The sequence below is a fragment of the Piliocolobus tephrosceles genome, chromosome 10 (assembly GCF_002776525.5).
Source record: "Piliocolobus tephrosceles isolate RC106 chromosome 10, ASM277652v3, whole genome shotgun sequence".
NCBI classification, from domain to species: domain Eukaryota; kingdom Metazoa; phylum Chordata; class Mammalia; order Primates; family Cercopithecidae; genus Piliocolobus; species Piliocolobus tephrosceles.
Genome location: NC_045443.1, coordinates 7,614,996 through 7,630,871, shown reverse-complemented (window position 1 = coordinate 7,630,871; position 15,876 = coordinate 7,614,996). Strand labels below are relative to the sequence as shown.

General features: G+C 39.2%; 1 protein-coding gene across 1 annotated transcript in view; it reads right to left on the bottom strand.

The window, feature by feature from the left end:
* Positions 1 to 2,665: 2,665 nt before the first annotated feature.
* The window catches only part of ACSM4 (acyl-CoA synthetase medium chain family member 4), a 24,533-nt gene continuing 11,322 nt past the window's right edge, over positions 2,666 to 15,876 (bottom strand). The window contains exons 4-13 of the mRNA XM_023232358.1: positions 13,789 to 13,932; positions 12,888 to 13,044; positions 10,269 to 10,348; positions 8,530 to 8,653; positions 7,757 to 7,837; positions 7,512 to 7,613; positions 6,653 to 6,780; positions 6,455 to 6,554; positions 3,945 to 4,064; positions 2,666 to 2,752 (exon numbers count right to left, since the gene is read on the bottom strand). Of these exons, the coding sequence (XP_023088126.1) occupies positions 2,666 to 2,752; positions 3,945 to 4,064; positions 6,455 to 6,554; positions 6,653 to 6,780; positions 7,512 to 7,613; positions 7,757 to 7,837; positions 8,530 to 8,653; positions 10,269 to 10,348; positions 12,888 to 13,044; positions 13,789 to 13,932 (1,123 nt within the window). The remainder of the gene's footprint in view (positions 2,753 to 3,944; positions 4,065 to 6,454; positions 6,555 to 6,652; positions 6,781 to 7,511; positions 7,614 to 7,756; positions 7,838 to 8,529; positions 8,654 to 10,268; positions 10,349 to 12,887; positions 13,045 to 13,788; positions 13,933 to 15,876) is intronic.

Here is a 15,876-nt window from a genome sequence, read left to right as displayed (position 1 = left end):
TATCAAAGACCCATTTATGTAAAAATGTTTTTTAAAAAACCCAAAACAAAAACCTGGACAAACAGCACACAAATCTGCACCATACACATCCAGGGGCTTATTGGAGGAAGAGCTCTGTACAGGATATTTGAGTTCAAAGGTGAATTGCCAGAGTACTTACAAGAAAACAGTAAGCCAGCTTTTGCTGAGTGCTGTGCTTTAAAAATGAAGAATGGCTATAGAAACGAGCCCATGTAGCAGATATTTTTCATCACCTGAACAAATGAACAAGTTTCTAAAAGGTTCTGGAGAAAAAAATTTTTTTTCCTCAAGTGACAAGAGTCTTAGTTCTAAAAGGAAACTGACTTGCCACCTTGCCAGAGGAACTCTTGAAATGTTTTTGCAGCCACTTGGACTTCAGAATGAAGGGTACAACTCTCAAATCTTGCTGTATAACCCACCTGGAGGAACCACAAAACCAAATTAAATAGAATTTTCTCTCCTTTTCCCAGCGCTAGTATATGACTGGATGAGGAAAGCTGTGTCTAAATTTGCTCAGCCTGAAATTTTGTCTCTGAAGGAAGAGAGTGAACTCAGCCCTAGTCAGAAGGTTCTAGGTTTCTGTGAAGTAGGAGTATTCTTCAACTTAAAGCTAACACTCACATACCATGAGGGTTCTCTGCAGGGGTTTCCTGAATTTGAAAGCTTTTTCAAGGACTATTCCTGGGTAAAACAATTGAAAAAGGCTAGAAGAGACAGACACCAACAAAGTCTGTGAAATAAACTGTCCATATTAAGAACATTGAGGGGCTGTAAAGTTAGCTTATGGAAATGGACTTATTCTTAAGTTTTAAAAAGTAGTAAAAAAGGTTAGGCTTCCCACACAGGTGGCTATGTTTATTTAATGGCTGGTGAACATAGGAATATATTTGTAGCCTCCTAGCTAGTGCTTTTGCTTGGTAAACCAGACTAGAAGGATTTGAGAGGGGCGAAGAGAATAGGCAGGACCTTCCTTCCATGGCTTTAGATATTTAGAGTGTTAACTCTTAATGATGTTGAAGTTACCTTGAAAGGATTGATAAGAGGATTATTAGAAGTGTTTAGGTAAATAGGGAGGATAGGATTTTGGTGCCTTCTTCAGTAGACTTGCTCTAAGACAAAGATTCTTTTGATAGCACAAGACCAAAGGACTCAGAATAAAATTGGCCATTTGCCTACAGAACGTACAGCTCTGTGGAACTGAGTTGTTTTCACTTTGTGAAAGCTGCTACTCTGCGAAAAGATTTTGGTTTTATAGTTTGTTTTTAATTAGCTTTTATATTTATTTGTATTTGGTAAGGCTCGGTTGTTATACAAGCTGTTCTTTCCCAGCTATAAAATCCTCATTAAAAGACTTATTTTCAGGTTTATCAGCTATTTATTTTTACTAACATTTGAGCATGTTATTTGATAAATGATGAGATTCCAGGGTAGGAATCGAGTGCTTTTTTCCCCCCCTTTAGTTTTTTCTTTTAAAAAATTATGTCAGTTAAAAAAAAAAAAAAAATGTAGTCTTGTGGTTTAGAAAATTTGCTTAGCTTTATAGAGGAAAGAATGTTAAGCTTTGTATTTTAATATATGTTTCTCTAAGGTTAAACATAGTTTTCAAATGTTATTTTTACTTGTATTTTGCTTTTGGTGTGGCCAAATATCAAGCTTGTTTTTCATAATTTCTGATATTTTTAGAAGAAGTAAATTTGTTTCCTAAAGATTGGTATTCTGTACTTTTTCTTTCTTTCGGCCTCTTAGTAAATCTCTTGCTTTGTGTATATATATATATACACACATACACCTTCAGATGTATATATATGTATATAGATGTATATATGTATATAGATGTGTATATGTGTATATATACCTTCAGATATATATACAGATGTATACACATATGTATGTATACAGATATAGCTCAGTATTGCAGTTAATGCAGATATATCTGTATATATACATATGTGTATATATACAGATATGTATACGTATATATAGATACATATGTATATATACTATATATAGAGATACATATATACTGTATATATGTATATGTATCTGTATACACATTTATACTGTATACACAGTACATATATACTGTATATATATTGTACATATATACTGTATATATATACAGATATACATTCAGATATTTTACAGTTAATTTGCTTCAGAATGAGGCACAAAAATACAGTACTTAATTTCATTAAACTCACTAATTTTTTAATTATTTATACTCCTTATTTTAATGTCTTGAAGTTTGGTCTCATAAAGTTGTTAAGCAGAAGAAATTGTCTTGAACATTTCTTTCAGGATATATCTTTATTTTGAATCAATCAGGCACAAGGTAAATGAAATACAGATTCATTGTGCACTTTCTTGTTCTAAGCAATCATTTGATTCCTGCTATTTTCAACACTACAAATCATCATCATTACCTTTGTCAGTTTGGTCATTATAACAATTTGCATCCATATGCTTTTTAGCCTTTTATTTACTTTTAAATTTTTTAGCTACGTAAAAACCAAAAACTCAACAGTTCAGTTTTCAAGCAGGAAAGCTCTTAAACATTTTAAGAGAGTAGTCACTGAATTATCAGGAACAAATACTAAAAGAAAGCAGCCATATTACTACTTAACCCTTCAGTTTTCTTATCAAGCTATCTTCGTCCCCATTCTTGGTCTCTTAAAACGTTGCGTTTGATTTTCCCAGTGATTGTCTTTGGGAGTTCTTCAACAAATTCCACCTAATTGACAGAAAAAAAGGTTATGAGACACTTTATTCTATCCTTCCACTTGTCAGTGCAATAGCAGAGAGCTTGCATGAAACTCTGACTGAATTGTAAAGTCGAGATTATCTTAGCCTAAGCTCATTGAATTTCATGGACACCAGAAACTGATCTGTTTATATAGGAAGGGTGACAGTGTAGCTCCATCTTATGGATTTTTAGTGCAAATTCTTTGAAATGCTTTGCCAGAAGAAAGTCATGGTCCCTTTACCCCATTTCTTTCCCCTAGTTTAAATAAGTCCTAGGCCTCCACTCTTCCCAAGAAATGGAGATCACAGCTAAACACAAAAAGAACAGTTCTTGTCTTTTCAGAGCTGGATCCTGGAGGTTTTGAGGAAGAGTTTTAAGGGTAATTTGGAGTATATAATTTGGAGTATATACAGTTTTCCCTTCTGCCCTGACTTGACCACAAAAATCCTCCTTTTGTTCTCTTCTCTCAAAATAAGACTACTGTATTTTAAAATGCCCCCAAATAGCCTTTCTGAAAGTCAACAGTTACTGATTTAGTGAATTTAATGGAGAAACTGTGAGTAGTTTTTAGGTTTAACTGCTTTTTGACTGAAATGATGCCAAATGAAATAGAAATCTCATGCAGCGGATCAGTAATTATCAACCAATTCCACAGTTAGAAGGAAACTACAGTGACATCTTCATGTATTTACAACGTATTGTTCTTAAATCCTCCTTTGAAGAAGGTTTCAGGAAAGATTCCATAGTTTCTTTGGATACCATCTTCTTCTGAACATTAACTGAGGTTAACTTGATACTTCAAGGCATGTACTTTGAATTTATAGGGGTATTAGGGATAAGAGTAGTGAGATAGATGAATCAAGGGCTGTCCCTAAAAACAAGGCACTTGGCAATTCTTTGCCACTGTGTTGTTCTCATACAGAATGGGACTAATTAGTCCTAGAAAGACTCTTAATAGTGATTCAGTATTGCAGAGCTGATTAAAGGTTCTGGTTTATAATTCACTTACACCGTTCTAATACAAAACATTTTAAAGCAAAATTCTTAGGGTTAAACAAATTGAAAAGCGTCATCTACCTATATAATGAGCTACTATAAAGTCAAAATCCAGTAAAATCTAATTCTAGCTTAGACCCTAGTTTGGTAACATCCAAACTTAACTTTTGGGCAAAGTACTTGCCTTTCTTGGATATTTATAAGGTGCAGTTGATTTTTTCACATGATCCTGAAGCTCAAGAGTTAATTTCTCTGGGTTGTAGGACTTAAAGGGTGCAGCTAAGACAACAAAAGCTTTCACCACCTGCAACAGAAAAGTTAATTTATCTTGCTCATCTGTTTTTCAGACATGTCAAGGATTTGCAGCCAATGCTGAATGCAGTTGCTTACTACTTGTTAACAACAGTTCGTGTGATGACTACAAATGCCAGAGGTTACCTCTGAACAAAGCTTGGATACAATTGCAAAGTGATGTTTTTCAGAATATTTTCAGGTAAATGGTGTATGAGTGTGAGGAGTGCAGTGGTTCAAGAAAGCTAAGTTCTATTTACAGATCACTCATGTATTTAACATTTCAATCAGACTGATCCTATTTATTATACGAGCAGTCCTTGGTTTATGGATGACCACTTACTCCATTAAACTGGTACCATTAGAAGCATGTAGGAGGGGGACAAATGGAGCTCCTAGAGAACATGTGGTTTTAAAGGAGTTTGGAGGGTCCCAGTGGAGGAAGGACTGTGTATCCTGGGAGATCAAATCTCAGGAAGGGGCTGAGCATGGTGGCTTACACCTATAACCCCCAAGACTTTGGGAGGCCGAGGTGGAAGGATAGCTTCAGCCCCAGAGTTTGAAACCAGCCTTGTCAACATGGTGAGACCCCCCATCACTACAAAGACTTTTTTAAAAAAAAATTAGCCAGGGTGCAGTGGTGCACACCTGTAGTACTAGCAACTCGAGAGCCTGAGGCAGGAGGATCGAATGAGCCCAGCAGATTGAGAGGTTACAGTGAAGTATAACTGCACCACAGCACTCCAGCTTGGGTGACAGAGCAAGTCTCCATCTCCAAAAAACAAAACAAAGCCAAAAACCAGAACCTCTCAGGAAGGATTGATCTATCTCTATGAGGTCTTTTTTGACTCATATTGTTTGCTTCTCTTTGAAATACTGTTTAAAACCCACTAGTTAGATAATTACTGAGGTTAGTAAGCATAATTTATGTTATTTATTGTTCATACATTGATTCTAATTGGTGGCTACTTCGGTTCAGCTGAAATCATTTATATTGCGTGAATAAGAACATGGTGGCAGGAAGAAACTATTTTTGAGAATGGAATAGGTGGAGAGTAGAGTGGGTACAGGAGGTAAGAGTATGGGATCCATGGTGTCACTATAGAGGCTAACTGGTATGTGAGAAGGAGATACAGATGTGGAATGATGCTGACAAACTCAAACTGTTTTGAAATTTTATCACTTGCTATGTCCGTAGGAAATTTCCATGAGTAAAACAAATTATGAAAATAGGGCTTCCTCCTAGAATTAAGGCTATTACTGTCATTGCCAGAGTTCCCTTTCCTTAGGTCCTAAATAGGCTCATGAGATGGTTTGGGAACCTGACCACAATTTTCTTTTTCATTCTTTCTGTTTTTTTTGAGACGGAGTCTCTCTCTGTTGCCCATGCTGGAGTACAGTGGTGTAATCTTGGCTCACTGCAACTATTGCCTCCCAGGTTCAAGCAGTTCTCCTGCCTCAGCCTCCTATGTAGCTGAGATTACAGGTGTCTGCCACCACACCTGGCTAATTTTTGTATTTTTAGTAGAGACAGGGTTTCACCATGTTGTTCAGGCTGATCTCGAACTCCTGACCTCAAGTGATCCACCCACCTTGGCCTCCCAAAGTGCTGGGATTACAGGCATGAGCCACCGTGCCCACAGTTTTCTATTTGTCTTGTTTCTGTGAGAAAATATATTCTGAATTCCATGACAGCTTTCCATTCAGTGAAATCTGTGGCTTTTGCCTATGCAGTATCTGTTCTTCCTTTTTAGTAACTAATTTTCCTATGGAGTGTTACCCTAACTTCTCTCTGGTGGGACTGACACCAACACCTACTTCCAAGGATAGACATGAGATCCAAGTCTGACCAAGTAGCATATACCAGTCTCTGAACCACATTGGTTAGAGATGTGATCTAAGGTAGGCAAATGAAGTCTTGAGAGTTACTTGAAACAACTGAAAGCAGAGCTGTATCCTTCCCTGAAGAGGTGGAGGGTTGCTAAGGTGTATATGTCTGGAGTTGGTTGATATCAAGTAGGAAGAATCTGATCAAATGGAGCCATAATAAAGAACAGCAGAGTCAAAAGTGAAGAGAAGCTAAATCTTGCCAACCTCACATGAACCTTTGGATGTGGCTGTACTTAAGTACTTGTCACTTATATGAGCCAAATGCTTTTTTTTTTTTTTAACTTAAGGCAGTTTGAATTGTGTTTCTGTCACTTGCCATCAAAAGAATTCTAATACTGCCTCTTTGGGACACAACTTATTGTAAAGTTGGTTGCCTGATTTATATTTTGGCCAAATGCATGCTCCATAATGAGAATTAATAGATTGACCACTCTTGGTTCAGCCTTTACAGTGGTCAAATGGACAGAACTTGAAAATATGAAGTTGCTTCTTTAATGAATGACATTCATCTACCTCTCTTCGGATTTGATCTGGACTACTGACAACAGCCGATTCAACAACTGCTGGGTGCTCAATGAGTGCACTCTCCACTTCAAATGGCCCAATACGGTACCTGAAGAGGAAAAGAAGTTTTTGACCACCACATCCTCCAAGTAAGAGATCTCCCTCCCTGTCAAATTGTTACCTCTTCAGAGTGGAAAAGGTACAAACCCAGAGGATATAATGACATCATCAGCTCTGCCGACAAACCAGAAATACCCATCACTGTCCATCACTCCTCTGTCTCCAGTAACATAAAAATCTCCTCTTATCGTGGCAGCAGTTTTCTGTGGATTGTCCTAGGAACAAAGGATGACATTTGGGGGTTAGTCTGGTCAGAACAGAGATGGATATGGCACTCATTAAGTTACTAGTACATTACACATCCTACTTCTAAGGGAATTTTTTTTTTTTTTTTTTTTGAGATAGAGTCTCTCTCCGTTGCCTAAGCTGGAGTGCAGTGGCTTACTGCAGCCTCGACCTCCTGGGCTCTAGTGATTCTCTCACCTCAGCCTCCTGAGTAGCTGGGGCCACAGGTATGTGCCACAACACCTGACTAATTGTATTATGTTTTTGTAGAGATGGGGTCTCACTGTGTTGCCCAGGCTGGTCTTGAACTCTTGGGCTCAAGCCACCCTCCCACCTTGGCCTCCTAAAGTGCTGAAATTATAGCCATGAGCCACTGTGCCTGGCTGGAAATTAAATTTTTTTTAAAGATAGTTCCTAGTATAAAATACAAAAGGTCCTAAAGAGTATAATAAAAAGCCCCTCTTCTACCTCTAGCATCCCCAACTGCATCCTCATTCCAACCTGTCCAGTTTTCCTTTCTGAGGATAACCACTGCAACCAGTTTCTTACACTTGGAATTTCATCTTTACAGTACTCTTGGGTGATAGATGATAGCCTCCCCATTTTACAGTGGATGGAAGATTTTGTTGCTTGCCCAAGCTTACATAGCAAGACATGGTGGAAATGAAATTTGAACCCAAGTCTATATTTAAGGCATGACCAGCACTTTCTATCCTCATACCACATATTCAGAGAAGAAACAGAAGGGCCGTGTAGACTTTAGTCTGAGGGCAATTTCCCCTTCTTTGCCAGGTGGTAGAACATTGCCGTTTTCATCTATAATCTGGAATGAAATAAACAATTGATGTTCTTAAAATTTTCTTTTCACAAAATGAAAGCAGCTTGTGAATAGCTGTACAATGAATAGCAGAAAAGGAACACGTTCTCTCTCCTTTATTGAACCAGTCAGATATTTTCTCAGCCTACCTGGACATCATAGGGCAGCATTGCTTTCCCCATTGAACCTGGTTTGATTTCTTGGCCTTTCCGATTGGCACAAATTATTCCCTATTGAGAGGACAAGCTTTGTATAAGTATACAAAAGTTCCTTTTCTGAAACTATATCATGGCAATGAAAATTAAGATTTGATTTTGACTGATTTTCCTGGCATGCAGGCACATCTTCCGAAATATATTATTTGAGACCAGTAGTTCTCAAACTTGGGTGTGCATTAGAATCAAATTTGAGATTCTGGAGCATTGTTGAAACACAGATTGATGGGCCTTATCCCAGAGTTTCTGATTCATTAGGTGTGGCGTGGGGTCTAAGAATTTGGCATTTCTACCAAATCTACCCAGATGATATTGATGTTGCTTGGTTTGAGGGCCACACCTTGAAAACCACTCCTTAGACTCCATTAAGTGCACCTTAGAATCAGCTTCCCATGGACGCTCTCAGAGGATTATTCCCAGCACAATGGAAAGATGAGCTGCTCAGTTCTGAACCTCACCCACCCCCTAATGCCTCTGAGGTTTCTCCCGCAAAAGGGGGAGGCAGGAATGATGGAATAATCATCATTCCCCTTCAGCAAAACCTAATTGAGCAATCTGCAAGTTTTGGTAACTACTGGCAAGGTGAGGTATCCTGGGAAACTCTATACAAATTTAGAGTGGGAGGGAGGCACTTCAGGGGCTCAGTTGGCAAACCTGGGGCAGAAAGGCCCCCTCATATACTAAACATAGATGTCCGCTAGATGTACCACTTCCGTCTGTCCATAGCCCTCATATAGCTCCAGCCCAGTTTGCGCCCTCCACTGCTCCAGCACTTCTGGGTTGAGTGGCTCCCCTCCCGTCAAGCAGTGCCGCAGACTCTTGAATTTATACCTGGAGAGAGAGAGTTGCATGGGTCTTTTCAAGAGGAACCTGAGTGCTTTCACTGCAAGACAATTAGGACATTCAAGCAGCAAGCCTAGCAGCTGGGAGAGGCAAGTCTTAGGAAAGTTCATTCAACAAATACTTGTTGAACACCTGCCATATTGCCAGACATTGTTCTAGGTATATGGGGGCACATTAGTGATTATAATAAAAATTCCTGAGAGCTTTCATTTTAGCAGATGGAGGAGAACTTAGCTACTAGAGATGTAAAATGGCAGGAGAAAATGCTATTAATGATACTGAGTGTTTATTATGAGCCACATGATATAACAGCTAATATTGATTGAGTAGTCGCTATGTCGTAAGGGCTTTAGAAGCATTCTTAGACTTCTCTCAACCCCTATTTACGCATGAGGACATTGAGTCTCAGCGAAGTTAAAGAACTTGCCCAAAGCCTTTCATATAATAAAGGACTGAGTTGATACTCATGAAACTCTACTAGGCACCTCCCACTTCTCAGGGTGATCTCACCAAGCATGTCACTTACATTAAACTCTCACCACAACCTTACGAGGGGGCTCTTAATCCTCTCTTAAAGATGGAGTTGATGGAGGCTTAGCAAGGTTATCTTGAGTGTCCAAGGCCACATGATTAGTAAGTAGCAGGGCCCTGCCTGTTTGACTTTGGAACTTAGCTTTTAACCACTAGCCTTACTGGACACAAGTGAGAAAGCCTGGAACAGCCTGCTTCTCATACACTGCGGCCCCAAATGGGCCAGAGAGTGTGGGTAGAATACAAATCATATGCATTCAAAATAATCATTGAATAGTCCCTGAATTACTCCTGAAACGTGAACAAGATGCTCATGTTTCAAAGGCCGTGACATAGGAGCAAAGGAGTTGACACTGATTAGGAAAAGAGAAGATTCATATTTGCTTTATTCTGTCTCCCATAGCACTTTCCCTCTTGGGCAACCACACTTTGGTGGAAAACGAGGATGGACGAATCTATGCTAAGGAATTTGCTCCTCTCTGCCTTTCTCTCCTCATGTATTGAGTTTGAATTAAACAAATCTACATTGCAACTCTGCTGGGTGTTCATATGGTTTGGCTAAATTCAATATGACCTTCAAGTCATAAACTTTGTTAGCTTTTCTTCAAAGCAGTATAAATGCACTTTCTTTCTTTTTTGAGGGCTGATTCTAAATCACAGTGTTTCTAAAAGAGTAGAACTAGAGGATAATTTTTTTTGAGTGGGAGTTCTGGGACTATAGAGGTCTGATTGTCCCTGGAAAAATGTCCAGTTGTCCTAGAAGATATTCCAGTGATTCTTAGACTAGGGGACAGTTTTGCGCCCCAGGAGACATTAGGCGGTGTCTAGGGACATTTTTGATTTTCACAAAAGGGGAGGACGAGGTGCTACTGGCATCAAATAGAGTCTTGGGATGCTGCTCAATATTCTGCAATGCAAATGACAGTCTCCCAACAATAGAATTATCTGGTTCACAATGTCAGTGGTGGTAAGACTGACAAAGCCTCAGCTATCCTAAGCTGAAAAAGGGAGAGCTGTGATCCTGGATGGTAGCTATTGTTTGTGGTTCAAATGGAGATTTCTGCCCAAGTACCTCTTAAGGTCTTTTCGCACAAGCATCTGGTACACAGTGGGAGGACTGCACAGGGTCGTGATGGGATAAGCGGTAAGCGTCTGGATGATGGAGAAAGACATAGATGTCAGAAGTGGTCAATCAAAGACCATGACTAGAGCTGTTATTCTACACCCTGTTATTTTACTCCATTAATATGTGCCCATCCCATGGTCACTACTAGGAATAAGAAAACAAATATTTATTACTTGTCACTAGTGAGTGTGTATCTGTTGGGAATGTCCAATTACTGAAAAGAATATATATATATTAATATTACAGTAACAGACATACACAATCTAATTCAACAAGTGAATTACTGAATTTGAGAACAACCCAAAGTATGAACTGGTCTATTCTTCCTCAGGGCTATAAGTTATCTTTTATAGTGTAATCTTGTAACCTCCTGCCCATATATTCATAGATAGTATTGACTATGGATGTATAAGCAAACCTACTGGGACCTTTCCAGCTCCATTCCTATAAAATATATTAGTCTTTTTTAGTAAGTTGAATAAATGTAGAAATAAGCATTTTTTAGGCCTTTTCTTAATTTTTAAAAATTTACTGAGTTCATTATGCCTCTGGTTTCTTAACTAAGATATGGCCTACGCATCTTAAATCTACAGAAACACTGTTTTAGAGCTCCTTCTTCTGGAGAAGTTCCACTATGTCCCTCAATGTATTGACAATTTGCATTAAACTTAAGTATTTGGGAGAAGGCTCTCAAAATGTATATCTGGGTTACCTGGATTGTCACAGATAAAGTATAACATTTGATCAGTAAGTAAGTATTTCTACCGTGTGTATCTGCTCCTTAGATTCTAATTATTTTTATAAAGTATAATGTATACACCTAAAAATAGCATACATCTATAAAGGTTTTTATAGCATTATTTACAAAAATCATGATTTTTGTAAAATAAAAATATTCTTATTTGGAAACATAGGTTTTGAAACTGCAAAGTTAACTTACCAACTTTAGGGCACTTTGTAAACCTGATGTAGAGATCCCAGTTCTTATGTTAGCATACATTTATGTTAAGACCTTTTAACCAGGGATCCCCAACCCACAGGACAGACTGGTTTCTGTTTGTGGCCTGTCAGGAACTGGGCCACACAGCAGGAGGTGAGTGGTGGGGCAACAGAGCGAAGCTTCATCTGTATTTTTTTTTCTTTTCTTCTCTTTTCCTTTGAGACTGAATCTTGCTCTGTCACCCAGGCTGGAGTGCAGTAGTACGATCTCAGCTCACTGCAACCTCCGCCTCCCGGGTTCAAGCAATTCTCTGCCTCAGCCTCCTGAGTAGCTGGGATTACAGGCGCCACCACCACGCCTGGCTAATTATTTGTATTTTTAGTAGAGAAGGGGTTTCACCATCTTGGCCAGGCTGGTCTTGAACTCCTGACCTCGTGATCCACCCGCCTCATCCTCCCAAAGTGCTGGGATTACACCTGTGTCATCTGTATTTATAGCCACTCCCCATTGCCCACAGTACCGCCTGAGCTCCACCTCCTGTCAGGTCAGTAGTGGCATTAGATTCTCACAGGAGTCTGAACCCTATTGTAGACTGCACGTGAGGGATCTAGGCTGTGTGCTCCTTAAGAGAATCTAATGCCTGATGATCTGTCACTATCTCCAGTCACCCCCAGATGGGACTGTCTAGTTGCAGGAAAACAATCTAAGGGCTTCCACTGGTTCTACATTATGGTGACTTGTATAATTATTTCATTATACTTTACAATTTAATAATAATAAAAATAAAGCACACAATAAATGTAATGCACTTGAATCATCCTGAAATTATCTCCCCACTCCCCCCAGTCTCCATGGAAAAATTGTCTTCCACAAAACCAGTCCCTGGTACCAAAAAGGTTGCAGACTGCTGCCTTAAACCATCTTGTCAGACCAGTTAGCAAAATAACAGGTGAAGAGCTTTTATTCACACACAAGTATAGTTTGTATGTAATAATATGTATTTTGTTAAACTTAATACATTTATCATGGTTGAAAAATAATTGGCCCTAATCACATTTTTCTAAAGTCTAAAGAAATTGGAGTTATCTGATATCTCAATCTAGCTGTCCCCGGTTGAGAAGGCAGGGCATGCATGCCCGGTTTCCAACAGAGTATTGGGTTCTAAGAACTAACAAAGTGTGAAGTATAGGCTGGGGGAGAATAAGAAGAGCTGCTCTGGGAGAAAGGCACCCCCACTTTTAATGTCCAATCCACACAAGAGTTCCGGTTTATCAGCTATTATCTTTATTTCACTGAATCAGAAGTGAAGTATTTGTTTAGACTTCAGACTCCTTATCTGTTATTTAGAACCAGTTTCTTAAGTAGCTACAGATTGAGCAACACTAGCAAATCCTAAGCTATTTGAAGCGAAAGTCCGGATTTCCTGCCTAAGAATGTTGCAGTTGTTCCCCCTCCATTCTGTCAAATACATTTCAAAAGCCAAGACCCTTGAGACTTTGCTTTGTATAAAGAAATGATTTTCAGAAGCCCAAGAAGCCTTGTATTCTGAGGAATAATTTCTTCATGATTTTATGGGAAACAAGGAGGAACTCTAAAGATCTATCTAGCTGAAGGACATGACTTACGTCTAGGAAGATGTCAGTGTCAAACTGTGCCATTTGATGCACAAAAACACAGGCTCCATGCAGCCAGGAAGAAAACACACTGCAAATGGCGGCCTTGACCCAGCCCGTGTCAGACATATTCCATATGATATCTGAGGACTTCAAGTCCAGCCAATACCTAAATGATAAGAAGAAGCAACAAAACAGACCAAAAGTAAAGAAACAAAAATTACAAACTGGTATCTTTCAGGGGTGGCTTTGCCCCAAAATCTTAAGGGCTACAGAAAAGGGTCAAAAGAAGCCCCAGGCAAGGTGATAGATTCTACTTCTACTCTTCTTAAGGGCATTTTCAGAATCCCAGGTGGTCTGAGAGTACAGTGAGAGGCTGGGTGTGGCATGATTTTTTGAGTTTGTCCATTGATGCAACAAATACTTGTTAAGCCAGAATGTGCTAGGCGCTGTTCTACAATAGTGAGCAAGGCAGACCAAATCTCTGCTCTTATTTTAGGGTGACAAATAGTGAATGAATATACAATAAAGTGAGTTAAGTATATTAATAAATATCATTATTTCAAATAGTATAAATGCTATGAGGAAAATAAAATAGGATAATGTAACAATTGTAGGATAGCCTCTCTTTTAGGAAGGCCTTTCTGGGTAGTCCTTCCTGGCAATGAGAAAAGGGAGCCAGACATGCTGTTAAGGGATTAATTAAGGTCGATTCTTAAGTTCTTGCTTGATCAGCTGATTAGATGCTGCCATTTACTGAGCTAGGTTGGGCAGGGCCAGCAAGAGTTCTGTTTTGTAGCTATTATATTGGCAATATCTTACAGCAATTCAAGGAGAAGTATCAGTTAGTTGGATACACATATTGGCAGCTTTGGGGGAGTTCATCAAAAACAAACCGAATTTTCTTCCCTACCTTCCACAGAGGGTTAACCCAATGCCGAGGCTGCTCTGAGAATGCTGGGCCATTTTAGGAGAGCCTGTGGTCCCACTGGTGAAATAAATGGTCATTGGTTCTTGACTTCCTGTTTCCACACAGCTGTGCTCTTCAGAGGCGCATCTGCAAAATATGGACCCCAAGATGGTGGTGGAAGATGGCAGACCAGTTTAACTCTGATATTTCTTCTGCTCAACTACTTACGCCCTCTTGCTACCAGAAGATAGTTAACAGAACTGAACCTAATCCAAAGCTTTCCTGAGAGGAATTGCTCAAGAAATCTTAGCGAGACTTTGAAGATCAGTGCTAAGATTTAACAGCCCAGTTCTTTTTTTAAGCTTCATCTCCCTATAGGGTAAAGAAATAGCCAAGATAACTTTCAATATTAATAACAAAAGACATGCATTTTATGGATCGTAACTTTTTTTTCCAAGTGTGTTTTTAAAAAGTCTGTGAGTTTTTAAAAATCAGCATTGAATCTTCATACATTGCTATTAATGTTTCAGGGGTTTTTATTATTTAAAGGAAGATCTTTTGGCATTTGAATCAAACTTTCAAATAATTTTTTTTTTCAGTATCTTTGATATCTGTGGCAGACGCAGCTAGTTGCTTACCAAATAGCTGTCTCCTTCTTCCTTGCACTTGTAGAACTGATTCTGTTCAAGTATCAGGCAATCAAGTGCTTCAGGAGAGACTGTCCCTATATAGCTCCTACAGGCAAATCTTGATTAATCTAAGCCAGTCACAGTCATTCCTTTGGTTGAAGATTGGACACATGATGCAGTTATGGACAATGAGATGTAAGGCTTTAATGGCCTACATTTTCTTGTTCTAAAAAGAGTCATGAGGAAACAATACAGCTTTCTTCCCTGGTCCATCTTGTTTTATGACCTTTGAGTATTGTTGTGCAAGTACAGGTTGTCTGGAGCTACCCTGGCCATCTTGGATTTATACTGAGAGTGGCGTGATAGGAAGATGAATGAATCTGTGTCCATGTTAATTTTATTGACCGACTGAATTCACCAAACTGATAACAATCTCTGTGTAAGATTGTCTGCAAAGATAGCTCCGTGATTCCTTCCATCCCTGTACACAAATTCTTAGATATTGCATTAGTTATCCATCACTGAGTAACAAATCATCCTTGTATGTCATTCCCTCATTGTAGGGCAGAGCTTATGTCCTCTCTCTTTGAATCTGGGGTGGTCTCATGACTTTTCTTCATTAATACACTGTGGCACAGGTTCTGGGACTTCTCAGCCTAGGCCTCAAGAAGATTCATAGTTTTCATTTTCCCTTTAGGGTAACTTAGCCACCATATAAAGATGTTTGGACTTTCCTGCTGGAGGGAGAGGCTATGTGCAGGAAAACTGAGGTGCTTCAGCTGGCAGCCAGCCTGACTTAAAGGTGAACCCACCTTGGATACTCGAGCACCAGTCAGGCTGATTTGAAGCAGAGACCAGCTGCCTCTGCTGAGCCCTATGCGAATTTCTGACCCATGGACTCATGAGCAAATAAAATAACTACTGTTTACACCACTAAGTGCTGGGATGATTTGTTACTCAGTGATGGATAACTGGTACAGTATCCGAGAATTTTTGAGACTGGTGCATCATATTTTTATTTTATTTATTTATTTATATTTTGCAATGGAGTCTCACTCTGTCGCCCAGGCTGGAGTGCAGTGTCATGATCTCGCCTCACTACAACCTCCACCTCCCAGATTCAAGCAATTCTCCTGCCTCAGCCTCCCAAGTAGCTGAGACTACAGACAATGCACCACCACACCCAGCTAATTTTTATATTTTTAGTGCAGATGGGGTGTTACCATGTTGGCCAGACTGGTCTCAAACTCCTGATCTCAGGTGATCCACCCACCTCAGCCTCTCAGAGTGCTGAGATTACAGGCGTGAGCCACCACACCTGGCTGGTGTATCATATCATATTTTTAATTTCTCTGGTTGAAGGGAACAGGATTAAGGATGCTGTTTTAGTTAATCTTGATGGTGAATAAGTGACATTGTCATTGAAACAGTAAAAACAGTGAGGATTTTTTTTTTTTTTTTT